Source organism: Hyla sarda, chromosome 3 (assembly GCF_029499605.1).
Source record: "Hyla sarda isolate aHylSar1 chromosome 3, aHylSar1.hap1, whole genome shotgun sequence".
Classification (NCBI taxonomy): domain Eukaryota; kingdom Metazoa; phylum Chordata; class Amphibia; order Anura; family Hylidae; genus Hyla; species Hyla sarda.
This window is the reverse complement of record NC_079191.1, coordinates 199,356,821-199,384,753: the sequence shown is the minus strand read 5'-3', so window position 1 is coordinate 199,384,753 and position 27,933 is coordinate 199,356,821. Positions and strand designations below refer to the sequence as shown.

General features: G+C 42.3%; 1 protein-coding gene across 6 annotated transcripts in view; it reads right to left on the bottom strand.

The window, feature by feature from the left end:
• COL19A1 (collagen type XIX alpha 1 chain) overlaps nucleotides 1–27,933 on the bottom strand; it is a 1,011,804-nt gene that overhangs the window by 27,372 nt on the left and 956,499 nt on the right. For 5 of the 6 annotated variants that reach the window (XM_056565831.1, XM_056565835.1, XM_056565834.1 and 2 more), the window contains one exon: nucleotides 13,157–13,288. In XM_056565831.1, the coding sequence (XP_056421806.1) occupies nucleotides 13,157–13,288 (132 nt within the window). Of the gene's footprint in view, nucleotides 1–9,713; nucleotides 10,016–13,156; nucleotides 13,289–27,933 lie in introns of those variants that run through there. The other variant, XM_056565836.1, reaches the window with a different exon arrangement.

Genomic DNA, 27,933 nt, shown 5'->3' with positions numbered 1-27,933 from the left:
AGATCAAAAACACAGTATTGATGCATCCTGAGACTTTTTCATCCTTTGGATTATAATATCGTACAAAAATATAATTGCCTTACTAAAGTTTTATCAAAGTAAGCTCCTTTAACGGCATGTGCACTCCAACACTGTATGGCCTGGAGTTGGCGGCAGCATGAGGAGAACATATAGTGGCTTAATGACACAGCCTGGAGGTGGCAGAAGCATTAGGAGACCATATAGTGGCTGAATGACACAGCCTGGAGGTGGCAGCAGCATGAGGGGAACACATGGTGGCAGAATGAGACAGCCTGGAGCTGACAGCAGCATCAGGAGTCCTGTATGTTACAGAGTGGTGTGGTGGCCGCCCTTTTTAAGACGAGTAACAATTCCCTTGAAAAGGTGGAAGGGAACAACGTTTTGTCCATTGTAGAAGGTGGGGGTAAGAACTTCCCCTGTAAGGCCCTACTCTCGCCCTATTAATTCCCTTCTTGGAAAGTGTTACTCACCCTAAAAAGGGCGGCCTCAAACAGGAAACTCTCTCTATTTCCACCTAAAAACCCCAGGAAATGGCAGTGTTTGTACGGGGAAATAGGAAGAGGCTCCTTTGTGGGGCTACCTTTTTAGGGCGAGCAACACTTGCCAAGAAGGGAATTAATAATGCGAGAGTAGGGCCTTACAGTTTTTACCCCCACCAGTAACAATGGACCATATGTTGCTCCCTTCCACCTTTTAGAGGTCTTTGCATCACATCAATACTTGGTGGTGTAGGTGCCACATGGTGTTATTTGCATACCTTTCCTTTTATTTGATTTAAAAATTGAAGTTAAGTTTTACGTAATGCATATGCTCAATACTTACCTGTAGTCTGGGGAGCAGCGCCTTAACCTCTCAAGGACTCAGGGCATACTTGTACGTCCTGAGTCCACTCCCTTTCTATAACGCGGGACCACGGCGGTCCCAAACAGCCCACCTAGCTAGCCAGGAGTAGTTTACTTTCACTTTAGACGCTGCGATCAACTTTGAACATCGCGTTTTAAATGGTTAATAGTGCGCGGCACTGATCACGGTGCCGCATCCTATTAACCCTTTAGAAGCAGCGTTCAAAGTTGATCACCGTGTCTAAAGTGAAAGTAAACTACTCCTGGCTAGATCAGTGGGCTGCTTGGGACCACCACGGTGAAATCGCAGCATCCCGAACAGCTGGAGCACACAAGGAGGCCCCCTACTTTCCTCCTGTGTGTCTGATCACCGAATGACTGCTCAGTGCCTGAGATCCAGGCATGAGCAGTCAAGCGGCAGAATACTTGATCAATGTTATCCTATGGGACAACAATGATTAATGTAAATTATCAGTGTGTGCAGTGTTATAGCCCCCTATGGGGGAATAACATTGCAAAAAAAAAAAAAGGTGAAAAAAAGAAGTTAAGAAAGAGCATTTAACCCCTTCCCAAATAAATGTTTAAATCACCCCCCTTTTCCAATAAAAAAACTGTGTAAAGAAAAATAAAAATAAACATATGTGGTATCGCCGCGTGTGGAAATGTCCAAATTATAAAAATATATTGTAAATTTAATCGCATGGTCGATGGAGTACGCGCAAAAAAATTCCACAGTTCAAAATAGTATTTTTGGTCACTTTTTATATCATGAAAAAATTTATAAACAGCGATCAAGAAGTCAGATCAATACAAAAATGAAAAACTTCAGATCACGGCACAAAAAAGTAGCCCTCACACTGTCCTGTACGTGGAAAAATAAAATAGTTATAGGGGTCAGAAGATGACAATTTTAAATGTATTAATTTTTGTGGATGTGGGTAAATGTGGGATGTAGATTTCATGGATTTGGGTAAAATGAGTGATGTCATTACAAAGTAGAATTGGTGGCACAAAAAATAAGCCATCATATGGATTTTTTGGTGCAAAATTGTAAGAATTATGATTTTTTAAAGGTAAGGAGGAAAAAAGTGCAAAAATGGAAAAACCCTGAGTCCTTAAGGGGTTAAATATGTTGAGCACTATCCATATTTGTGAAGTGTTGGTGTGGCACCATGGTCAATCTAATCTGATGCATCAGGCATTGGTGGGTGGAAATCCAGGCTGATCCATGCCTGATTCATCTTCACAAAGGTCAGTCTCTCCACATTTTTCGTGGACAGACTAATTCTCCTTGGGGTTACTATGGCTCCCGCCGCACTAAACACCCACTCTGATGGCACACTACTGGCCGGGCAGGGCAGCTTTTCCAGGGCAAACTCTGCTAATTGCAAACACAAATCAAGTTTGGCTGCCCAGAAGTCCAGCGGATCTTCAAAGTGTGTTGGCAGGGCCATGTTAAGGTATGCCACCACCTGTTGGTTGAGGTCCTGCTCCAGGTGTACCTGCCGCTGATGAGTTGCTTCACTATGCGGGTGAAGAAAGCTACTCATCAGCGACTGTAGACTCAGGCTGCTGCAGATGGAGCTGGTACTGCTCCTGCCACCCCACCCTAGCAGCCATGGCAGTGGAAGGTGAGCGCAGAAGGACCCCGAGTCAGACCTGTGAGAGGATGAACGATGGCACAGATAGGCATCGGCCAACTGACTACGTAGGAGGTCTCTGTAGTAGGTCAGTTTTTCCTCCCTCTCAGTGAGTGGAAAAAAGATTTTGTGCCGGTACCGAGGGTCAAATAAGGTGGAGAGCCAGAAGTAATCCCGATGCCGAATGGTGACAATTCGGCGGTCACTACACAAGCAAGTGAGCATGCATCGTGCCATTTGTGCAAGTGACTCGGAGGGACTCCCTGCCTCCATCTCCACTGCATACTGCCACGGTGGGTCTGGTTCCTCTGTCTCGCCTTCCTCATAACCCTCTAGCTCCTCTAGCTGCTCCTTGTTACGCCGAGCGCTCCGGGTCCCTGCTCCTCCCCGAAGCGCTCGCGGCGTTTCTCTCCCTGCAGCGCCCCGGTCAGACCCGCTGACCGGGAGCGCTGCACTGACATTGCCGGCGGGGATGCGATTCGCATAGCGGGACGCGCCCGCTCGCGAATCGCATCCCAGGTCACTTACCTGTCCCGGTCCCCGGCTGTCATGCTCTGGCGCGCGCGGCTCCGCTCTCTAGGGCGCGCGCGCGCGCCAGCTCTCTAAGATTTAAAGGGCCAGTGCACCAATGATGGTGCCTGGCCCAATCTCCCTGATTAGGTTCCACCTGTGCACTCCCTACTTATACCTCACTTCCCCTGCACTCCCTTGCCGGATCTTGTTGCCTTGTGCCTTGAGAAAGCTATTACTGTGTTACCCATACTGTGTTCCTGACCTCCTGCTATTTCCATATTGACTACGAACCTTGCCGCCTGCCCCGACCTTCTGCTACGTCCGACCTTGCTCTTGTCTACTCCCTTGTACCGCGCTTATCTTCAGCAGTCAGAGAGGTTGAGCAGTTGCTGGTGGATACGACCTGGTTGCTACCGCCGCTGCAAGACCATCCCGCTTTGCGGCGGGCTCTGGTGAATACCAGTAGCAACTTAGAACCGGTCCACCAACACGGTCCACGCCAATCCCTCTCTGGCACAGAGGATCCACCTCCAGCCAGCCGAATCGTGACACTCCTGCTCCTCCTCTCCTGTCTCTTGAAACCTAAACTGTCCTCCACTGTGCCCCTCCCCGTCCTCCTCCAGTTCAGCCCCCACAGGGCTCAATGTGGCCGTGAGATGTTGGCGCCACGTCTCCATTGCCATGACCAGCCATTGTTTCCAACACATGTAGTAGAAGATGAAGCAGTGGAATGACGTTCATCCCGTAATCCTGGCGACCTAATAATAATGTGGCTTCCTCAAAGGGCCTGAGCAAACAGCAGGTGTCACGTATGAGCTGCCACTGGTTGACATTGAAATTACACAGGGGAGTCCCCCTATCCGCTTGGATCATCAAGAAATCGGTGATGGCTTTTCTCTGTTCGTATAGTCGGTCCAACATATGGAGGCTGGAATTCCAATGTGTGGGAATTTCACAAATCAGGCTATGTTGGGAGATACCGTTCTGATGCTGCAGCTCAAAGAGTGTGTACTTTGCGGTGTATGAGTGGCTGAAGTGCATACAAAGCTTCCTTCCCATTGTTAGGATGTCTTGCAGATGGGGGTTACAGGAACCGCTTGACAACAAGATTGAATACGTGTGCCATGCAGGACGCATGTCTCATGCTTCCTTGTCGCAGCACAGACAAGATGTTTTTCCCGTTGTCGGTCACCATGGTTCTCATTTCCAGTATTCGTGTAGTAAGCCATGATTCGATTTCTTGATGAATGACTTTTAGCAGTTCCTCCCCTGTGTAACTCCGTTTGCCAAGGCAAACCATGTGAAGAACAGCGTTACACCACCAAGCCCTGCACACATGGTATGCTGGAGGGGCACTGAGACTTGTCGGTGTAGTGGAGGCTGAGGACACAGTGGAGGATGAGGAGGCGGAGTCGCACACTGTCACAGGACCGACGGCCTGAGAGTGTTGAAGCAGAAACGGCGTGACCTGTCCAAGTTGCTGTTGTGGCTGTGCAGGAACCACATTCACCCAGTGGGCTGTAAAGGACATGTATTATCCCTGACCATAGTTACAGCTCCACACATCGGTGCTGCTGTGCACTTTTGTACACACCGACAGGCTCAAGGACTGGCCCACCTTCTGTTCCACAAAATTGTGCAGGGCTGGTAGTGCCTTCTTCACAAAGAAATGAAGGCTTGGGACTCTCCACCTCGGCACGGCACAAGACATCAGTTCTCTGAAAGGTGCAGAGTCCACCACTTGAAAAGGGAGGGACTGCAGCACCAGTAACTTGGACAGGAGCACATTCAGCTTCTGCGCCATTGCATTAGTGGGCGCACACTGTTGTCTCTTGGACATGGCTTCACCAATGGATTGCTGGCAATGACTGACTCGAACTAGGAGGAGCAGGAGCATCTAGAGCGACAGAAGATGGGTATGACACACTGCTCCCTTCGGCTGAGGTGGTGGAGCTTTGGCTGGCTGAAACAGGGAGCGGCGTGCCACTGGGTGATGCAGCAGGCTGGACCACTACATCGGAGCCATGGTTCTCGCAGGCTGCTTTATGGTGAAGCTGCATATGTTGACGCAGGGCCTTCTGCCGACATATCTTGCATGTGGCCAGGTTAACATCCTCCGGATGCTTGATGAAAAACTGCCACACCGCCGAGTAGCTGATTTTCCCACCAACATTCCGCACTGATTGACTACTACTGCCGCCAACTCCAGGAACCCCTGTTCCACTACCTCCCAGGAAGGTAGGCTTCCGCGAAGCAGGTGGTCTACCCCGGGCACGTTTGGCTCCAGACTTTCCACTTTTGCCACCATGCTTACTGCCAACCATGCTACCACCTTGCTGGCTCAGCTGCTGCCTCAAGGGCAACCTGCAACCCTCTTCCCCTGATGATCATCATCGAGTTGTGTCTGCACGTCACTGATGTCTTTTTCAGGTTCCTCAACAGTGTCTGCTTCAGGACCCTGAACGCTCACAACACCACCTGCCACACCACTCTCGGCATCACTACTTGCCTGCCTAGCAGAGGAAGCGGCGGATGTCTTCTCCACTTCTGGGCTGGGCAGTAGCTGCTGATTGTCCTCTAGATCGTCCTCACTAAATAGTGGAGCTGAACCCACAGCATAAGATACTTCTGTGGGGGAGGGAACACCATAGGACAGAGGGTTGTGTCTGGGGAACCCACAGACTGTTGACTAAGCGTGTCAGATGTCACTTGTGATGAAGTGGATGACCGGGTTAAACAATCGATGACTGCAGATGGTTGCAGGTTGAGACACGAGCGCTAGCTGATACCGTGAGCTCAGGCCTCTCGCTGTGACTCCTGCTGCCACTCTCCCCTAGACTTCTGCGACCTCTGCCTGATGAATTTAGGCCTCTTCCACTCCTCTGTGCAAGTCCTGGCACTTCTCTGCCTGACATACTTTGTGCAAATATATGAGGGGAGTACACTATGCTCCACTACGCTTAAAACAACACTTAGATGTACATATGTGGTATGCATTAATGGGGGGAGGACAATGCGCTCCAGGACGCTTAAAACACTATTTGTCTACAACACCAGCAGGTGTGTACGTTTGCCTGGACTTTCACAGTATCTAGGTCCTGAAGACTTTAACAGGAACAAAATAGTATAACACTTAGGAGTACACACAGGTTAAACTTAATAGAGGACAGTTTGCTTTTAGTGCTCGGCTTACCCTAACTGGCTGGCTACTATTAGCTTTTCAGTTGTTGTACACAACAGTGCTGCAGCACACAGTCACTGTGTACTACACCCAAAATTGCACTCTCTCTCTCAATCTCACTACCTTCCCTATCAGTGCATCTAGGCTGGATTTGGGCTTGAGGTGAATCGCTGCTGTAAAAAAGCTTTTCTGTGCAACACACTGCTCTCTGTCCCTCTCTGCAACAGAGCGCTGATGTGACTGGGATGTGAATCGCTGCTGTAAAAATGCTTTTCTGTGCAACACACACTGCTCTCTGTCCTTCTCTCTCTGCAATAGAACGCTGATGTGACTGGGAGGTGAATCGCTGCTGTAAAAATGCTTTTCTGTGCAACACACAGTGCTGCCTGCCCCTCTCTCTCTCTGCAATAACAGGCCGAAGTGACTGGCACAAGATGGCCGCCGATTATATAGGGCTGTGACATCACAGAGGTGGCTGGCTGCTGATCGGCTGCATGCTGCATGTCCCATGCTTTCTTGCTCCATATCCTCACATGTGGATCCGCCATTTTAGATTCACTGGAGCCTGAACCGCACCAAATGGAGTTTAATGAAGCGGTACTATTTATCGGTACTATTTTTGTTTTCATCTGACTTTTTGATTGCTTTTTATTAATTTTTTTATGGTATTAAAAGTGACCAAAAATACATTATTTTGGACTTTTTAATATTTTTACGTGTATTCCATTGACCATACAGTAACAATGAAGAGGCAGGTAGGGACCTTCCTCGTTGTCCTAACAGCTGATCGGAAAACTGTATCGTTAAGGGGTTAAAGGGGTTGTCCAGGAATAAAAAAACATGCCTTTATTTTTTTCTTTCAAAGACCTCTCCCTGTCTGTCTCCACTTTGGGTGTGGTTTTATAACTTGGCTCCATTCAGTCAATGGAACTGAGCTGCAGAACCACACCCAACCTAGAGACAGACAAGGAGAGGTCTTTGAAAGGCCTGTTTTTTTATTCCTGGACAACACATTTAAAGAGTTACTATCACTGAAAAAGCTTTTGACTTGTTGCCCAGACATGTTTTGATCATACCAGGTCTAATTCCTTAGACCTGCTGAGGTTGTTAGTTATAAGCCAGAAAATTTGCAGCAGCGAGCCACTCTCTTTCCAGCTATCAATCAAATCTGACCCTTTTTCTATGTAAGTCTAAGTAGTGAAAAAGTTGGATCCTCCGGCCAGATGTGGAGTGGAGCGCAATGTTGATCTCTTCCAAGGCTTATAACTAGCCATCGCAGTGGGCCTGAGGAGTCAGACTTGGTCAAAATGTCAAAAGTTTTTCTTAATGATTTCAAAATAAAAATAGCTTTAAAATGAAGCACCACCAGGTCACCTAGTTTAGTCAACAAGAAGAGATTTATAACAAAATTATTTATTTATTCATTTTTTATAAATAGGTAGCACAACTCGTTAATGCTACATTCCATATTTTTATTATTTAGGTCTTTATAAAACATACAACCATAGATACAGGGTTTCTCACAGGATTTAATGCAAAGAAAATAAACCACAAAGCCCCAAATTCCTATATAAATTCTTGTAAACTATATAGAAAAAGTACTATTGCATTAAATATTAGCACACTCTAAATGTAAACAGTGAAAAACCTAATAAGTACAGGTAGACTGTATGTTGGTAAAAGGTATGCCCGAATAATTGTTTTTGGCCTGCCTCTGGCTTATGTCAGTCTAGGCCAGGTTAATTTACTGTTGCACTGTTCTGTTTATATGTGGATTAGAGAAATAACTTTTGTAACATGGTCCTCCATCTTTGGCAGACTTCTACTATGTTACAATATCCAAATGCAATAGCTGGGTACAGTAAACATTCCAATATGGCACATTTGGATGTAAAGTATACATTTTCATATGGTACATTCCAACAAGTAGACACAAGCAACTTCATATTTCAGGTTGCTAACAGCCAAGATATTCTTTACATTTTTTAATAAGAATTTTTCAGTTACGGTAATTATCCCCGTTGTATATAATAAATTGTTCAAACTTTGGTCACAATGTTTATAACTATGTAGTAAAGTTCTTGTGACCAATACTGAAAGTGATCAGAAAGATCAGTTTTTTTTATTTTTTTTAAAGATCCAATCATAAGGCAGCCTAGATACATGTTTGTGTGGTAAGAAGGGTATAAACAATGGCCTTCATAATTCTGATATGACAAAAGTTTGGATTGACCAGGAGACTTCCTAGAGCTGGCTGCCTAACCAAATTGAGTAATGGAGGGAGAAAGGGCTTTAGTATAAGAGGCAATCAAGAACCCAATGGTTGAGATCCAAAGAACCTGTGTGCAGATTAGAGAAACTTTAAGAAAGTCAACCAATATTGCAATGCCCCACAATCTTAGTTTTATGGCCAGAAAGAAGTTTCTTCTCAGTAAAAGATACATGAAACCCCACCTGGAGTTTGCATAAAAGCCCCTAAAGGACTCTGGTCTAATAAAAACCAAAACTGAACTGTTTGGCTTAGTTTCAAAGTGTCATGTTTGGAGGCAATACTCATCACCTGCCCAATACATCCCTACAGTGAATCATTGTGGTGGAAGCATAATGTTGTAGGGATGTTCTTCAATGTCAAGAGATTGATCAGGGTTGAGGGTAAGCTGAATAGCGCAAAGACAGAGATATTCTTAATATGAACCTGATCAAGAATTCTCTGGACTTTAGTCTTGGCAAATGGTTCACCTTCCAACAATGCAATGACCCTAAGCACACAGCCAAGACGACACAGGAGTGACAGTGATCACTTTGTGAATGGCCCTGCCAGAGCCCTGAACTGAACCAAATCAAACATATTTGGAGAGACCTAAAAATGACTATTCACCAAAGGTCCTTATCCAACCTTACAGAGCTTGAGAGAATATATAGAGAGGAATGGCAGAAATTCCATAAATTGAATTGTACAAGCCTTATGGTATTATGCCTGAAAACACTGGAGGCTGTTAGTGGTGCCAAAGATGCTCTGAATAGTTACGAATACTTATGTCAATGCAATATTTCAGTTTTTCCTTTTTAATTAACATTTTGTTTCTAACATTCTGTTTTAATTTAGTTGTTATGAGGTATTGAGTGCAGAACAATGGGGGAAAACATTTTTTTTTATTTAAGGCTGCAACATTATAAGATTTTAAAAAAGTGAAAAGATATAAAAGCTTATCATATGCACTGTAGTTACCTTGTATGTCTGACATATAAAAGATCCTTAAAACATTACTAGAAATGATCAGTAAAACCAGAATTATGCAATAACGATGCAGTCCCAAATGAAAAAAAAAATGACATTTGTAATGTCTCAATAGGCTGTACATTAAAAAAAAAAAAAAAAAAACATACGCTCAATTTTATGCAAAACAAAGCAATTTTTGGCAAACTTGTTCACCTGAATCATAGAGAATCCCATCACGGACTTTAAAATAATTTGTAATGAATCATTCAGTGTCTGGAACAATACATGTTCTGACTCACAAAATATTCATGTACAGTACATAATTTAATTCACAGTTGCATTATTAAGTAAACTTTATGATAAAAATTAACACAACTCAACTACTGTACATAGAATTGTACACTATGGCTATTAGCCCACAACTACAGCAATCTTCACATTTTCATTGTATTTTATTCTCCAATCAGTAGATTTCCCATATACATAGTATTTGTGTTTTTTTCTTTTTTTTTCTTTCCAAAGTAAGACTCCATATTTCTTCTAGGAACCTTTTCCTTGTCTTCAATTCACTCTTATTCTGATTCCAGAGAAGACCAAACTACCGGAAAAATAATAGATAGGAACCACCTATCAAGAAACTACCAAAAGACTGGCATGCTTATGTTCTATAAAACCAGTAAACAATTGTTCATCACTCCAACACCAATAGAAAGAAGACTTCAGTGGGGTAGATTTTTAAACACAATTGAGGAGAGTTGCTGAGTTGCCAATAGCAACCAATCAGATCACTTCTTTGGTTTTTTAAAAGGCCTCTGATAAATAAAAGAAGTGATCTGATTGGTTGCTATGGACAACTCAGCAACTTTTCCTCAGGACAGGTTTTGATAAATCTCCCACAATATTTACTGTAGTGCAAACTAGTGCAAAAGAAAAGTGGAGTGGTTGTCCATAACAATTCATTAGATTTCAGTTCTCAATGGTCCTTTGTAAAATAAAAACATAATTTTAGTTGCTATGGGCAGCAGCTCCATTGTTTCTGTTTAGGTGGTTTCTTTTGGCATATAGAAAGGCCTATGTGAAGCACTGCAAGTGTCAATAAGATGTGGACAGCATGGGGGAGCCAGCTCTGGAGCTCCCATAGACTTCAATAGGAGCTTTGGTCAACTGGAGAAGGGTTTTGAACATTGAGACCGCGCTGTTTTGACACATAAAATGACACGATATCCTTGCCAAAAACATCTTTTGACTCATGTGAACGTACTCTTGAACTAGTTTTAATAAATTTTCAACTGTCCTCAAATATAATTATAAATTGGTATAAATTAAGTTATAACAAATGCTATAAAATCACAATGACTGAGCAATATTCCAGCCCAAGCCTTCAGTTGTGAAAACAGCCCGAGCATTAAGAAAGTACCATATTTATCGGGGTATACCACGCACCGGCCTATAACACGCACCCTCATTTTACCACGGATATCTGGGTAAAAAAAGTTTTTTACCCAAATATCCATGAAAAAATGAGGGTGCGTGTGTGCGCATGTATACCCCGATATACCCCCAGGAAAGGCAGGGGGAGAGAGGCCGTCGCTGCCCGCTTCTCTCCCCCTGCCTTTCCTGGGGTCTAGAGCCCTGCTGTCGGCCCTTCTCACCCCCTGGTTATCGGCGCCGCTGCCCGTTCTGTCCCCCTGACTATCGGTGCCGGCGCCGATAGCCAGGGGGAGAGAACCGGCGCCGACAGCCAGGGGGAGAGAAGGGGCAGCGGCACCCATTGCCGGCGCCGCTGCCCCGTTGCCTCCCCCATCCCCGGTGGCATAATTACCTGAGTCCGGTCCGCGCTGCTCCAGGCCTCCGTCGTGCATCCCCAGCGTCGTTGCTATGCACGGCGCGGCGCTCTGACGTCATGCGCCGCACCGTTCAGCGCATAGCAATGACGCCGGGGACGCACGACGGAGGCCTGGAGCAGCGGAGCAGCGCGGACCGGACTCAGGTAATTATGCCACCGGGGATGGGGGGAGGCAACGGGGCAGCGGCGCCGGCAATGGGTGCCGCTGCCCCTTCTCTCCCCCTGGCTGTCGGCGCTGCTTCTCTCTCCCTGGCTATCGGCGCCGGCACCGATAGTTAGGGGGACAGAACGGGCAGCGGCGCCGATAACCAGGGGGTGAAAAGGGCCGACAGCAGCGCTCTAGACCCCAGGAAAGGCAGGGGGAGAGAAGCGGGCAGCGACGGCCTCTCTCCCCCTGCCTTTCCTGGGGGTGTATCGGCGTATAACACGCACACAGACTTTAGGCTAAAAATTTTAGCCTAAAAAGTGCGTGTTATACGCCGATAAATACGGTATATAAGTTTTTGAGGAACACATGACATTCACAGTTGAGGTATACTAGCATCTAAATGACTGTACTGTATTCCATCCAGGGGGATACTATTGTAGTACAATTACAGTACAAAACTGTTACAGAAATAATAAAAAAATTTATAAAAAATCTTCAGGGCAATTCTAGAATAACATCTAAAGTCTATGATAGTTTTTTTTTTTTTTTAAGTAATAAATTCTTGTGCAATCGGTAAAAAGTCAATCATTTAAGTACTTTTAAGAAAAAATAAATAAATGTAGTGTGACATGGTTAACTTTTTGAAGTGGCTGGTTATTTATCACCTGCAACTTTTTAAAATTGTTCCCAAATATTTTGCATACTCTTACACCAACCTGAAAATTGACTATATCTAAGCTACTTTGCTATTTATGAAGAATGTGCACCTCGTTGATAAATGGGAGGGAAGTACACGTGACATTCGCCTTCAAAATGGGGTAAAAAATAATTTGAATTACACAGTGATAAATACCCCCTATGACTTTAAACAGACCCTTGTTTGTTCACCATTTATTTCAGTGTCCTAGATTTTCTCATTAATTTTGGATAAGCTTTTTTCTTAGGCAGAAAAGCTTTGTGTTAATGTCAATTAAGTATCTACATATCATATTCTCAGGTCGTTAATTATTTAAAAGCATATGACTTAGCACACTCTACAGCCTATGCATATTGAAATATTATTACTTAGTATGGTAATGCTCAAATACAACGTAGCTAGAAACAACAGCCAAGGTCAAAATGTCAAAATTTCAGAAGAATAAGAATCTGTTGTTAGCGCTATTGTTAGTGCTCTCTTCCTTTCAAATGGAAATTAGTTATGTAATAGTTTGATGTAAAGTTTCTTTTTAGGGCTGTTTTAAGTTGTATGACACTTGTATAGTTATGCTAAGAACCGTATGCGCAAAAAGACAATTTCGAATTTACATATAAAGTCATTCATTGATTTCTTGAAGAACATTCACATAATGAGATCATCTATTTTCCAAAATAAATAAATCTGATAGCACACTTTGCTTTGCCATTGCACTCTTGTTGCTAAATCCCATCCAGGATAACAGCTAGCTTCATACATATAAAGGCTGTGTATGTGATCGAACAGAAGTAATGGAACCTTGGCAGTTGTATGTCTGTCCTACATTTGGTGAATTATGGCATTACACATTTAAACATATTTTTTAAATATTAGAATGTATGAGTTCTTTTCTATTGGAACAATAAAACTATATTTTAACACAGAACTGATGTTATATGATTTGTCATCTGTTGTGTTTTAAGAATAAATATGGAAACATATCCAGTAAATGCACTTTTAGAACATTTCTTTTTGTTTAGTTTACATGACAGGGGAACATTATAAAGTATACCTTGAGGGCCAGGAGGCCCAGGATCTCCAGGTGGTCCTGGAAGTCCATCGTTTCCAGGGGGGCCTGGTTTTCCGTGAGCAGCAAGTAAAGCAGCAGGTGTTTTTAGTTGAGAGAGGAAATCACTCATTTTGTCTGTAAGAAATAAATATCAAAGAGTCTTACTGTTGAACAATATTTAATGGAAGAATTCTGAATGAAAAACTGTGCTAACAATATATCAGTTAACATATAGAGACTAGAATTACCTAAGCCTATCTGAATACAACAATCTTCTCTTTCAGTGGTCCATACACAAATATTAAAATAGATAACACGTTGAACATTTTTAAATAAGTACTTATCATATTTCATAGAAATCTCTTCCATGAGAATTCAGACTTCAGTAATTGGTATATAGCCAATGAATTGCAGGGCAAGTGCAAATAGACAATATAGAACTTAAAGGGGTAATCCAGTGGGAAAAAAATTATAAATCATTTGGTGCCAGAAAGTTAAACGTATTTGTAAATTACTTCTGCATAAAAATCTTAACCCTTTCAGTACGTATCAGCTGCTGTATGCTCCAGAGGAAGTTGCATAGTTCTTTTCTGTCTGACCACAGTGCTTTCTGCTGCCACCTTTGTCCATGTCAGGAACTGCAGGAGAGCAGGAGAGGTTTGTTATGGGTATTTGTCCCTGCTCTGGACAGTTCCTGACATGGACAGAGGTGGCTGCAGAGAGCACTGTGGTCAGACAGAAAAAAAAACTACACAATTCCTCTAAAGCCTACAGCAGCTGATAAGTACCCCTTTAAAAAACATAAGGAGTTACAATGCATTGAGAGTTTTCAGACCCTTTAACTTTTTTCACATTTTATTATGTGCGGCCTTGTGCTAAAACAAGAAAAAAAACAAAAAATGTTTCCTATCATTCTACACCATCAAATGTGTCATTTATTGTCCAGAAACTTGTAACGAATTTTGGGGTGTTAAAATATCCCCCTTCTTGGACACATGTTCGTGATTGGTCAGAGTTGTCGGAAAGCTGAATTGGGCAAAATCCAGAAATATTCTTAATAAAATCCTGAACCAGGGAGCTCTGGATCTCCAATTGGGCCATATGTTCATCTTCCAATAAGACAATGACCCTAAGCATACAAGACAACACAGGAGTGGCTTAGGTTGTCCAACCAGAGCCCTGACTTGAAGTACTTGAACCCAACAGAACATCTCTGAAAAGATCTAAATATGTCTGTCCAACATTGGTCACTAGCCAAGCTGATAGAGCTTGAGAGGATCTGCAGAGAAGAATGGCCAAAAATCTCCAAATCCAGAAAATCTCCAGACCAGAAGCTGCAATTGCTGAAGAAGATACTTCTAAGCTAAGTATTCAGTAATACTTTCTAACATTCTGTTTTCACTTTGTCATTATAGGGTTTGAGTGCAGAATGATGGAAGAAAGCATAAATAATAACAATATTTTTATTTTTATTTTTTTTTTAGCACCAGATTACAAAATGTAAAAATAAAGTGAAAAGGTCGGATGACTTTCTTGAATGCACTGTACGTTTATTTTTATTTTTTACAGGGGAATATGGGATTAAGAATTGAAACTTTTATATGGAAGACATTCAGGGGAATAACTTGCAGAGATTGTAGGTATCCATTTAAAAAAAATAATAATTTGGGGTGGGGGATGTGATAAATATAAAAAAATGAATGATACTCACCTATTGCAGTTTCACACTGCACCATTTCTTTGCACTGTCAGGTCCCCTACTGGTCACTGCTTGGTGCTACTTCTGAGATGAATCATCTTAACAGGACCTGCCTGTGAAGCCAATAACTCGCTGCATTGGTGTCTCACCTCATTCAGTGATTGGCTAAGATGGCAAGTCCTGCTAATATGTCTCATCTCAAGAGGCGACCAGCAGAGGAGCAGATAACAGTGGGAGAGGAGCTGTAGGAGAAAGGGGATAATGATAAAAATGTATTTTTTTGTATTTTTACTGTGCCCCAGCATAATATGAAAAAAAAAATTGGGTTCATTTCAGAAAATCTTTGCATTACTCATAGCCAACTAGCTCTGTTCGTGCACTGTATATATCAATCTATATAATCCAATAGAGTATCGTGCCGTTGCTGGAGAACATCCACAACACTATGTCAGGCTCTGTTGTATGCCATTTAGGGGGGGGGGGGAGTATTTATCAATTTTGCCTGTTGACAGTTTCTTTTTACCCTTTTTTTTTCACTTTGGTTTTCGTGGACATGCACCAAATTTATCATTTGGTGCAAGTTGTTAGTAATTTTGGCGCAAATGTTGAAATCAGCGGTTCACAGCGCCTTTTATACAGAACTTACCACCACAGAGGACGCGTATTTTACCCTGTAGAGCAGCCATTTTGGAGTCCCTCCTGCAGTATATCAGCAAGCGACACAAGTTATTTTCTTTTGTGGGGTTTATAGCCACCATGTGAAATGGATTTTATTTTCAACTTGGGTAGTTTTTTCATTTTTTTTGTTACTTTAGTGCAGTGGTCTTCAACCTGCGGACCTCCAGATGTTGCAAAACTACAATTCCCAGCATGCCCGGACAGCCGTTGGCTGTCCGGGCATGCTGGGAGTTGCAGTTTTGCAACATCTGGAGGTCTGCAGGTTGGAGACCACTGCTTTAGTGCTTACCTTTCCTGAACCTGTGTGGCCATGTCCAATGCTGGCTCAACGGAGGGTGAAGGTTCCTCAGAGACAACTATGTCGCAGGATAGTATTGAGCACCCCTGGAAGCGTCGATGCTTTCACAAAAACATATTTTTAATGTATTTTTACACCTTTACATTTTCTGACAGTGCTAAGTGTGTTTTACATGTGCAAAATTTCTTGGCAGGGATTTGCACCCAAAAAACAGGATTTGCGCCAAAATTGCGCCGATTGGCGCAAATGAGGAGTTACTGACTAAAGTTAAAATCACACACAGGGCCATGTGATTTTGAGAAAGTTGTAAAAATGACAGTGGAAAAGATGTGCCACACTTTGGTGCAATACTTTGGCGCAGTGTCTTTTTGCGCCAAAGTTACGTTAAAAAATAACACATAAATCCATTGATAAATACCCCCCATCATGTGTATCAGTCCTATTTAGCCTGTCTTACAGGGGGGAAATTAGGTCAAGAAAACACTTAATATGATTGTATAATTTCATCATTTACGCAAATTAAAAATAACTTCATAGGCTTGTTAATAGGCATTTGTGGGTTTTGTTAGCAAAATCTGTTGTGGGACAGCCCGTTTAATAATAATAAAAATAATAATAATAATAACTAAAACTATGAGAGCATAATTTACATCAAGCAGTACTCTTTACATGTCTATTTGTAGATGTGCATAAGCTACAGTATATGCTACCAGTAGGTACTTTGTATTCCATAGTTGCAGAACGCTGCAGAACATGTTAGCACTATATAAATAAATACTAAATAATATTAATCGCCCAGATATATATACATAATCCAAGTAGACAGTCTGCCTTGGAGAGAAGACAGAGGAGCTTTATGAAAAATGAAGTGTAATGCCTCTCCCCATATGTTTCAAGGTGCTGGTGGATTATGTATTCAGCAGCAGCCACTGCATAAATAATTAATGCTTGGGTAAAAAATTCTCTCTCTAAGGATCGTTTCCTTAAACTCAGTTATGATTTTAATAAGTAATTCCACAAACACTTATCGCTACATGGAATTAGCTATATGGAAACTGATGAGATACAATATCACATTCAGAACATATGGTCTGCTCAGTGACAGGTAATCAAGTGGACCATGCCGTGTAGATATGGCAGAAAAATATGCTTAAGAAGGATGTATCCAAATAGATAATGGCCTATTGAGGCTCTTATTTATATTTTATATATTTTTTTAGGCTTAATGTACTTCACTATACATACAGCACATTATATATATATATATATATATATATATATATATATATATATATATATTATTTTCACAGCAGCACTACTTATCACAATTCATGTATGGTTCCAGTGTCCGTGACTCGATCAAAGTCCATTTAGTATAAACAAAAACTATGGCGCAGCACTCCAATTATGGTGAAGAAAAAAAGCTTTATTGGCTCACAACACAGCCAAATGGGGATTACCCACATCCCTCCCACCGACACTCTGAAATGCTGATTGGCCAAGCACCTAGCTGCCAATGGACAGTCACATAATCAACTACTCTGCCCCTTCACCAGAGTCACATTGTCAAAGCCTTTCTTTCTATCAAGCTTGTTCCCTCACCACCCCCAACACTTAATGGTCCCACCCCCAACACTTAGCTCACTGAGGGATCGCATTACAGGCAGCGCAAATCTATGGAAAGGGGAGGAGGGAGATGTGAGGGGGGAAGGGGGTGCCTCAGAATGAAGACAAGCTGCAGAGAGAAAGAGATAGGGAGTAAAGCGGTGCAAAAGAGATATCACCCCATGGCTTTGTTCACAGTTTAGACTGCAATTGTATCCTGCCTTCCATGCTGCAGCTATTTAGGCTCTGCAGAGAGACAAAGAAGTACATGATCTCTTCCTCTGTGTGTGCAGTGCAAGGCTCTGCCAATTTGCTCTGGGGGAACTAAAATTTATAGATGAAGCCTGCAGAACAAAAATCTATAAAAACAATATACAGTATACAAGCTATAGAAAGGCCAGTAATAGTGCTGCCCCTTATGTACACACACAGGGCAGCTTATCCTAAAAAATCACCAGAAAGGACAGGTATGCTTTAAAGCAATATGGGAGCTTATAAAAAAAGAGAGTAATATCAAAAGTGTTTTTATTTTTTATTATTTATGGTTTAGTTTCTTTCAGTCTATGTTTGCTCTAATGTAAAGTTTCTCTATGTATTAGATAACTTCTGCTTAAAGGGGTATTCCGCGCCTAGACATCCCCTAAGGATAGGGGATAAGATCTCAGATCGCCACGGTCCCGCTGCTGGGGACCCCCGGGATCCCCGCTGCGGCACCCCGCTATCATTACAGCACAGAGCGAGTTCGCTCTGTGCGTAATGACGGGCGATACGGGGGACGGAGCAGCGTGACGTCATGGCGCCGCCCCTCGTGACATCACGGCCCGTCCCCTTAATGCAAGTCTATGGGAGGGGGCGTGACAACCGCCACGCCCCCTCCCATAGACTTGTATTGAAAGGGGCAGGCTGTGACATCATGAGGGGGCGGAGCTGTGATGTAACGATGCTCCGGCCCCTGTACCGCCCATCATTACGTGCAGAGCGAACTCGCTCTGTGCTGTAATGATAGCGCAGTGCCGCAGCGGGGAGCCCAGGGGTCCCCAGCAGCGGGACCGTGGCGATCTGACATCTTATCCCCTATCCTTTGGATAGGGGATAAGATGTCTAGGGGCGGAATACCCCTTTAAGCTTGTGCCAGGCTTGAGCATAAAGGCTATGAACACATTTGAAAAAAAATTAATTCTTTTTTGTTATGCTTGGTTGTACCCCCACCAAACTGCTAGTTATAATTATATTAAATTAAAATATCCCTTAATACCTATTTAAAGGGGTACTGAGCCCCTAGACAAAGATAGAGCATAAGATGTCTTATTGCAGGGGTCCAGTGAGATCCCATGAGATCTCTGGCCCGGCACCCCAGTAATTTGCATGCACGGTGTGAACTCCGCTCTGTGCCGGATTACGAGCGACCACAGCCATCACGCCCCATCCATATATCTCCATATACATTAATGGAGGGGAGGTGATGACCACTGCCGCAACAAGCCCAGTAGGGTCCCAGTGGCCGGACCCCCGTGATCACACATCTTATCTCATATGCAACAAAAATAGGGATGATCCAGCGAGGTAATTCACTAAAATCAGCATTCTTTATTCCATCACAGTTAAAAGTCAAACAGCATTGACGGTACAAACATACAAAAAGTCCTAGAACCTACATGTTTCAGGTGCAGCCGCACCCTAAGTCATAGCTTTGGATTGGGATATAAGATGTCTAGGGGCAGAGTACCCCTTTAAGTTACATTCATTGATAAAGCTGTACCGTAATAGAGCAGAGCAAAGACATAAAAAATACCTAACTGGCACTGAAGAAATTAAATATCCAAGAAGCAGAGAGGTGGACAGCACTGTGAAGGACTTCTAGTCCCGGCTGGTGCTCTAGAAATTAAATAGGTACTGGCAATTGCTACCAATAAGTTAAATATATATATATATATATATATATATATATATATATATATATATAGTCATGGCCGTAAATGTTGGCACCCCTTAAATTTTTAGTTTTTCTGCCATAAAAGGATTGCAGTAACACATGTTTTGCTATACACATGTTTGTTCCCTTTGTGTGTACTGGAACTAAACCAAAAAAGAGAGGAAAAAAAGCAAATTGCACATAATGGCCCTCATTTACTATTGCAAACCCGACATATTTTGTCAGGTTGTGCACCAGATTCTGTCGCATTGCGACAGAATTTGCCCCAGAATTGAAAAAACCCCGACTAACTCTCCATTTTGCTAAGAAAACCAGAAAAAGGGGCGTAGCTGCCGTAAAAAGGGGGCGTGGTCTCTGAAAAAGGAGCGTGTTCCCGACATTTTCACAAAAACCCAACATATTTACTAAGGTTTCCACATAAAATGTGGTGGATTTGAGCTGAGGAAAACCAGACAGATCAGAGCATGTGTAAAAAAAAATGCAACGTGTAGGGAAAGTGGAAAATGTAGGGAAACCTTAGTAAATACCGTGGAGATTAAATTGTAGGGAATTAAAACCCACAAAGAAACCTACACTACACTGGGGCAAGTAACAGGTGTGGGCAATATAAAAATCACACCTGAAAGCATAAAAAAAGGAGAGACGTTCACTTAGTCTTTGCATTGTGTGTCTGTGTGGGCCACACTAGGCATGGACAACAGAAAGAGGTCAAGAGAACTGTCTGACTACTTGAGAACCAAAATTGTGGAAAAATATCAACAATCTCAAGGTTACAAGTTCATCTCCAGAGATCTAGATTTGCCTTTGTCCACAGTGCGCAACATTATCAAGAAGTTTGCAACACATGGCACTGTAGCTAATCTCCTTGGGCATGAATGGAAGAGAAAAATGTATGAAAGGTGTCAACATTGCCCCAAACAAGATCCAAAGATATTCAAGCTGTCCTGCAGGCTCAGGAAGCATCAGTGTCAGCGCAAACTATCTGTCGACATTTAAATGAAATGAAACGCTATGGCAGGAGACCGAGGAGGACCCCACTGCTGACACTGAGACATAAAAAAGCAAGACTACATTTTACCAAAATCCTTCTGGGAAAACATCTTGTGGACAGATGAGGTCAAGATAAAGCTTTTCGGTAAAGCACATCATTCTACTGTTTACCGAAAAAGGAATGAGGCCTACAAAGAAAAGAACACAGTACCTACAGTGAAATATGGCGGAGGTTCAATGATGTTTTGGGGTTGTTTTGCCGCCTCTGGCACTGGGTGCCTTGAATGTGTGCAAGACATCATGAAATCTGAGGATTACCAATGGATTTTGGGTCACACTGTACAGCCCAGTGTCAGAAAGCTGGGTTTGCGCCCGAGACCAGCAGGATAATGACCCCAAACATAAGTGAAAAAGCACCCAGAAATGGATGGTAACAAAGTGCTGGAGAGTTCCGAAGTGGCCAGCAATGAGTCCAGATCTAAATCCCATTGAACACCTGTGGAGAGATCTTAAAGGGGTACTCTGGCCCTGAGACATCTTATCCCCTATCCAAAGGATAAGGCATAAGATGTCTCACCGCAGGGGTCCCGCCGCTGTGGACCCACAATCTTGTATTCGCCACCCACCTGTTTGAGCTGCACACCGCGGTGCCAGCTCACAAACAGCCGGGTGGCGACCACGGCCGTCACGCCCCCTCCCATAGACTTGCATAGCGGGGTGGGGGGGTTACGTCACACGGGGCGGAGTCATGACATCACATACTCCGGCCCCGTGGTCACCACCCAGCTGTTTGTGAGCTGGCACCGCTGCGTGCAGCTCAAACAGGTGGGTGGCGAATACAAGATTGCGGGGGTCCCCAGTGGCGGGACCCCCGTGGTGAGACATCTTACCCCCTTTGAATAGAGGATAAGATGTCTCAGGGCTGGACCCCTTTAAAATTGCTGTTGGTAAAAGGCGCCCTTTCAATTAGAGAGACCTGGAGCAGTTTGCAAAGGAAGAGTGGTCCAACATTCCGGCTGAGAAGTGTAAGAAGCTTATTGATAGTTATAGGAAGCGACTGATTTCAGTAATTTTTTCCAAAGGGTGTGCAAACAAATATTAAGTTAAGGGTGCCAACAATTTTGTCCAGACCATTTTTGGAGTTTGGTGTGACATTATGTCCAATTTGCTTTTTCCCTCCCTTTTTTGGTTTAGTTCCAGTACACACAAATAAACATGTGTATAGTAAAACATGTGTTCCTGCAATCCTTTTATGTGATAAATACTTCATTTTCTTGAAAAATTTCAGGGATGCCAACATTTACGGCCATGACAGTACATGTTTACAGACAGTCTCAATAAAAACTACTGGCATGGGGGCTACTATCAAACTGAGTGAGCAGAACAAAGACTTGTTTTGCTTAAACATATGACAAGATTGGCATTACAAGGTCATCATTTATACATTTAGTTTGTTGGCTGACTACAGTAAGGTATGAGAGCAATTGATTTCGGTTAATTTACTCAAAACTGGTTTTGAGCAACATTCATTAAATCAATGCCTGGAGCAGTAATTACCTGCTATTAAAATGCTTTTAGAGATAACTGTTTAGCACTTGGCTCTGCATTATTGAGTTATTTCTTTAATGTGCTATCAGAGTTGTCAATTAGTTGTACTAAGCTATGGGTTTCACAGACTACACAAATGAGCTGCAATTGGAGGCTTTTAAAAACGCTTTGTAGTCCAACACTTTGACCACACACGGTAATTGATTGTACGACTACAACATCTCGTACAAAAGACAAATTATTTCCACTTCATTTTTATTCAAATATGGAATATAAAATCCTGCGGGGCAACGCGAATGGATGTTTTGAGCAGCAACAACCCAGTTTTGATATGAAATGATTATCTGCACAATGATGCAAAAAATTGCATTTAGCTAAAGACGTGCTTTAGGCTTTTAAAATAGTTTATAATGCACATCAACCAATAATTTCTTAGGTTACTAGATTAAATATAAAGCATAATGAGCTAGTTTTTGATGTATTCTTTTTTTTAATAGTAAACAGCAATAACTGCCCTTTTATTATCAGAGATATCAATGATTTGGGTGCGATTACGGAACTAGTAACGCTTCACTGCATGCATAAATTCTAGGTTGTTGGCTAATGCTGAAGTTTTTCTATTTTTGGGTCCTGGTTAGAAATTGGTGCACTTATCTCTGTGTGTCTTTGCCCCCCTGAGATATACAATCTTTCAAAAGAAAGTTTTTTCATTTTATATAGAATAAGAAAAATAAAAGATTGAATTAAAGGGGTTCAGTTCAGTTTAAGAAAGTCGTGCAGGTAGGACATTTAAAGGGATTATCCAGCCGTAATAAATAATGTAGTTCAGCACTTAGTTTAGCTCTCAGTTTCTTCAATGTCTCTGTTTATTCATAACATTGCTGTATTTGTAGTAACAGTGCAAGGAACGGCAGCATTGTCCTCTTTACTTGAATGAACAATGCTGCCTTGACCTGTCATTAATAATATGGCAATGCAAGACATATTAGGTCTTTATTGGTAAACTTTTCAAGATCGGTGACTAGTAATGTTACTGTATGTGTGGTGATAAAAATGTTAAATCCTCAGCCAATGGACTATATGAATGTTAAAGTCACTTGGTGGAAAGCTACCAGCAGGTATCCATCATCACCGATAGCTCTTTGCTTCACTACCTTGTTGCTGCTCAGCCATTGCAAGCATAACATTATTTCTCTGCAGAGTGTAATGTGATTTCTTTTAAAGAGGTTCTTTTGTCTATATAATAAATAAATGGAAAAAAAAAACACACCAGATTGTGCAGTTGCTGACCTGTTGACACCACAGGAATTGTATGCTAGTCCTGCGACTGTCAACTGAGTATGGAGCTCCATACCCGGCAGGTGATGTTGGCATGGAATTCACTCCATTTTGGCTTTTAAAACAAGATATATATACAGGGTGGGCCATTTATATGGGCACACCTTAATAAAATGGGAATGGTTGGTGATATTAACTTCCTGTTTGTGGCACATTAGTATATGTGAGGGGGGAAACTTTTCAAGATGGGTGGTGACCATGGCGGCCATTTTGAATTTGGCCATTTTGAATCCAACTTTAGTTTTTTTCAATAGGAAGAGGGTCATGTGACACATCAAATGTATTGGGAATTTCACAAGAAAAACAATGATGTACTTGGTTTTAATGTAACTTTATTCTTTCATGAGTTATTTACAAGTTTCTGACCACTTACAAAATGTGTTCAATGTGCTGCCCATTGTGTTGGATTGTCAATGCAACCCTCTTCTCCCATTCTTCACACACTGATAGCAATACCGCAGGAAAAATGCTAGCACAGGCTTCCAGTATCCGTAGTTTCAGGTGCTGCACATCTCGTATTTTCACAGCATAGACAATTGCCTTCAGATGACCCCAAAGATAAAAGTCTAAGGGGGTCAGATCAGGAGACCTTGGGGGCCATTGAACTGGCCCACGATGACCAATCCACTTTCCAGGAAACTGTTCATCTAGGAATGCTCGGACCTGACACCCATAATGTGGTGGTGCACCATCTTGCTGAAAAAACTAAAGGAACGTGACAGCTTCAGAGGGAAACACATCAAGTGGATTGGTCATCACGGGCCAGTTGAATGGTCGACTTCAAAATGGCCGCCATGGTCACCACCCATCTTGAAAAGTTTCCCCCCCTCACATATACTAATGTGTGACAAAGATGAAATTAATATCACCAACCATTCCCATTTTATTAAGGTGTAACAATATAAATGGCCCACCCTGTATATATATATATATATATATATATATATATATATATATATATATATATGAGATTAGCAAATTTAAAAAAAAATTTGATTTGGCCAATTCGCCGAAAAATATGTCTTGTTCCAAATTTAATCGTAGTGAATTGCTATTTAAAACAGCTATTTCTGGCCTACAGAGAGCCTCAATAGGGGTGTAGTTTCTGTAGGGGCAGGTTATGCTTTTCAACTTCTTGCTGTACCTGAAGCACTGATCTAACTCTTTATGGTTCCATTTTGTTCTATTCTATAGTAAATTGAAGAAGATTTGTATGGGACTGTCTTATTGTGTGCAAATAACAGCTACTCAACTGGAACCAGCTGTAAACGTTCTACATTGTAATCCAACTGATGTCTTCTACATGGTTCCAATATAATAATTTCTCAAACATTTATGTTAACATAGAGTATACTTTTTACCCAGTATATACCCCTATCTCTATTAAATTCAATAGGGCAGCTTTTCTTGAAAAACAGGACAGCCTGAAAGAAATTGGGATAACTTGAAGTGCTGTTTATGAAACACTGTTAAATTTGAAATAAACAAACAGATCATAGAAAAGCTTCACAGAGAACATATCATAGAAAGCCTGAGTTTGTCACTTGGTGCTAAGAAGTTATACATTATGAAAATACATTATCTTGGTTTTAAATATGGCTTTGGGTACACCTACTGAATTTTTTTAAATTAGGGAGGTATCATAGTCTACAAACAATGTATCTGCAAAGAGTTAAATGACAACTACAGCTCTTCTTTATCTATTGCTATTTATTAACAGCACACCATATAAGTTTAGGGACCTAGCCGTGTTGGAATGAAGACTTTCTACATGCTCACAATGTGTGCACTACTGATGCATAGTTAATTAAGTTTAATGTAAAAATAATCCTCAATTAAATATATATGCATAAAGCATAGAAAAGATGGTTGAATAGAAGGCACAAGACATAGAAGCTAATATACTGCCTGGGATGTCCCAGTATGGGATATGTTCCTACAGTCCTGTCAGGTTGAGTCCTTGAACGTCCTCAGGGCTCTCCTGCAGTGTTCCCCCATAATGTGAATAGGTTTGTAAAATAACTTCAAAGAACCTTTGAAGTGGGTCATATGATTGTTAGTCACATGATAATGTTTGTTACATGTTTAAGTCAAATGTTTGTTACCTAGAGAGTACCAGGTGATCAGGTGACCCACAGTTGGCCTATTGGCACCTTTCTCAGCCCCCTTTATAAGAGGGGGAGGTACTACAATCTCTCTTGTGTTTCACTTTCTGCTGAGGTCAAGTCCAGTCCAGACATCTCAGAGCCATTGTCCAGCACATCTGAAGGCCTCAACCTAAATTGCAGCCACAAGTTAGTAGGTCAAATCATCTGTATCTGCTTTCATCATCTTCAGTCAAGTCAAGTCAATTGTAGTCAGCGTGGCCTGCACCTATAGTCTCTCCAGTCACTGCAAGTCCCAGCAAGCTGTGACACCTGTCTAACCTCAGTAAAAGTTACTGTTAACCTTAACCTGGCCTTGGACTATTATTTGCCCCTGCCTATGCTAGGATTCGTACCTTCGGGTAGTTACATAGGCAAACCATGCCCTGGCATCACAAACATGAAGGGGTTAATACCATCTACCCCTGGGCAATACATCTGCCCCATACACCTCACATTACACCCCGTGGCTCACCACATGGCCTATAATGCATTTTCAGTTTTCAGACACTTTAAAAAGTACCTGTCACAAAATAAGCATTTCCAAACTAACTCAGGCTATGTTCCAGAACTACTATTAACACCGCTCTGACCCATAAAAAAAATAATCAGAGCTTTAAAAAGCTCTGTATCTTACTGTCCTTCTTGCTCACATAGTGCAATCTCCCAGCAGGAGAAAGTGGGCGTTTCCCAGCAGGCATGACATCACTGAAGCCTGCTGGGGGACCACTTCTGCCCTCACATCTTTGCAGTGCTGTGATGAATAAAAGACCTCAGGCTCTGTGCAGCTTTCAGGGAGGCTCTGTGAATATTTAAGTGAGACTCTTTGCAACTTTGAGTGAGGCTCTGTGCAGCTGTCAATCAAGCTCAGTGCAGAGAAGCACTTTCTGAGTTTGGTCTCCTGCCATGCCAGGAGGATTTAGGGTTTAGGAGGCTGACTACCCTATGCAATGCATAGCGGGCGCCATCTTGGAGAGGAAGTTGATAGAAAGCAGACAGTGTACAGGAAATACATATCCCAGAAAACCTTTATCCAATACAAAACAGGCTAAGCAAAGCGTTGCACAATGGGCTGACCTTAGAGAGTGACCTTCTGTCACCTCCCTGCATTACTGTGCCCAGTTGGTGCACTAGTTGGTGCACTAGGCTTGGTGAGTGCCAAATCCCCCCAAAACATAACAATGACCAACAATTCTTTTGATTAAAAAAAAAAAGCCTCTTAACCCCTTAAGGACTGAGCCCTTTTTCAACCTTAATGACTGAGCCCTTTTTTTGCAATTCTGACTACTGTCACTTTCTGAATTAATAACTCTAGGATGCTTTTACCGTTTATTCTGATTCTGAGATTTTAGCATTTTTCTAACTTTGAAACTCTCTGCTTGTAAGGTAAATGAATCTTCCAAATAAATTATATATTGATTCACATATACAATATGTCTACCTTATGTTGGTATCATAAAGTGGACATGTTTTTACTTTTGGAAGACATCAGAGGGCTTCAAAGTTCAGCAGCAATTTTCCAATTTTTCACAAAAAACGCACTGGCGTTTGACAGATCTTTGGAACAATGGGCTGAGCAAATGAAAAATTAAATTTTCATTTTCACGGACCACTGTACCAAAAATCTGTCAGACACCTGTGGGGCATAAATGCTCACTGCCCCCCTTATTACGTTACATGAGGGGTGTAGTTTCCAAAATGGGGTCACATGTGGGGGGGGGGCATTATTCTGGCACTATGGGGGCTTTGTAAACCCACATGGTCTTCAATTCTGGATACATTTTATCTCCAAAAGCCCAATGGTGCTACTTCTCTTCTGAGCATTGTAGTTCGACCGCAGAGCACTTTACATCCACATATGGGTTATGTTCTTACTCATAAGAAATGGGGTTACACATTTTGGGGGGCTCATTTTTTACTATTTTGCCTCATGAAAATGAAAAATGTAAGGGAACAGCAGCATTTTAGTTAAAACATTTTTTTTCCTCATTTTCCCATCCAACTTTAACAAAATTCATCAAACACCTGTGGGGTGTTAAGGCTCACTATACCCCTTGTTACGGTCCGTGAGGGGTGTAGTTTCCAAAATGGGGTCACACGTGGGTATTTATTTTTTCACGTTTATGCCGGAACCGCTGTAAAATCAGTCACCCCTGTACAAATCACCAATTTAGGCATCAAATGTATATAGTGCGCTCTCACTCCTGAGCCTTGTTGTGCATCCGCAGAGCATTTTATGCCTACATATGGGGTAAACAGGTATGGCAGGTGCGGCACAGCTCACTCGATCGCCCATTTTGCGTCTCGGACTAGAGCCGGGCCTTGGCTCAAATCACAATGGAAAGAAAGAAAGTTGTCCAGCGCAGGTATCAAGAAATACGAATGTTTATTCCAGAAAAATGCTTAGTTGACAAAAAGGTGACGCGTTTCGACCGCAGTCCACGGTCTTAGTCTTACCAGACTAAGACCGTGGACTGCGGTCGAAACGCGTCACCTTTTTGTCAACTAAGCATTTTTTCTGGAATAAACATTCGTATTGCTTGATAC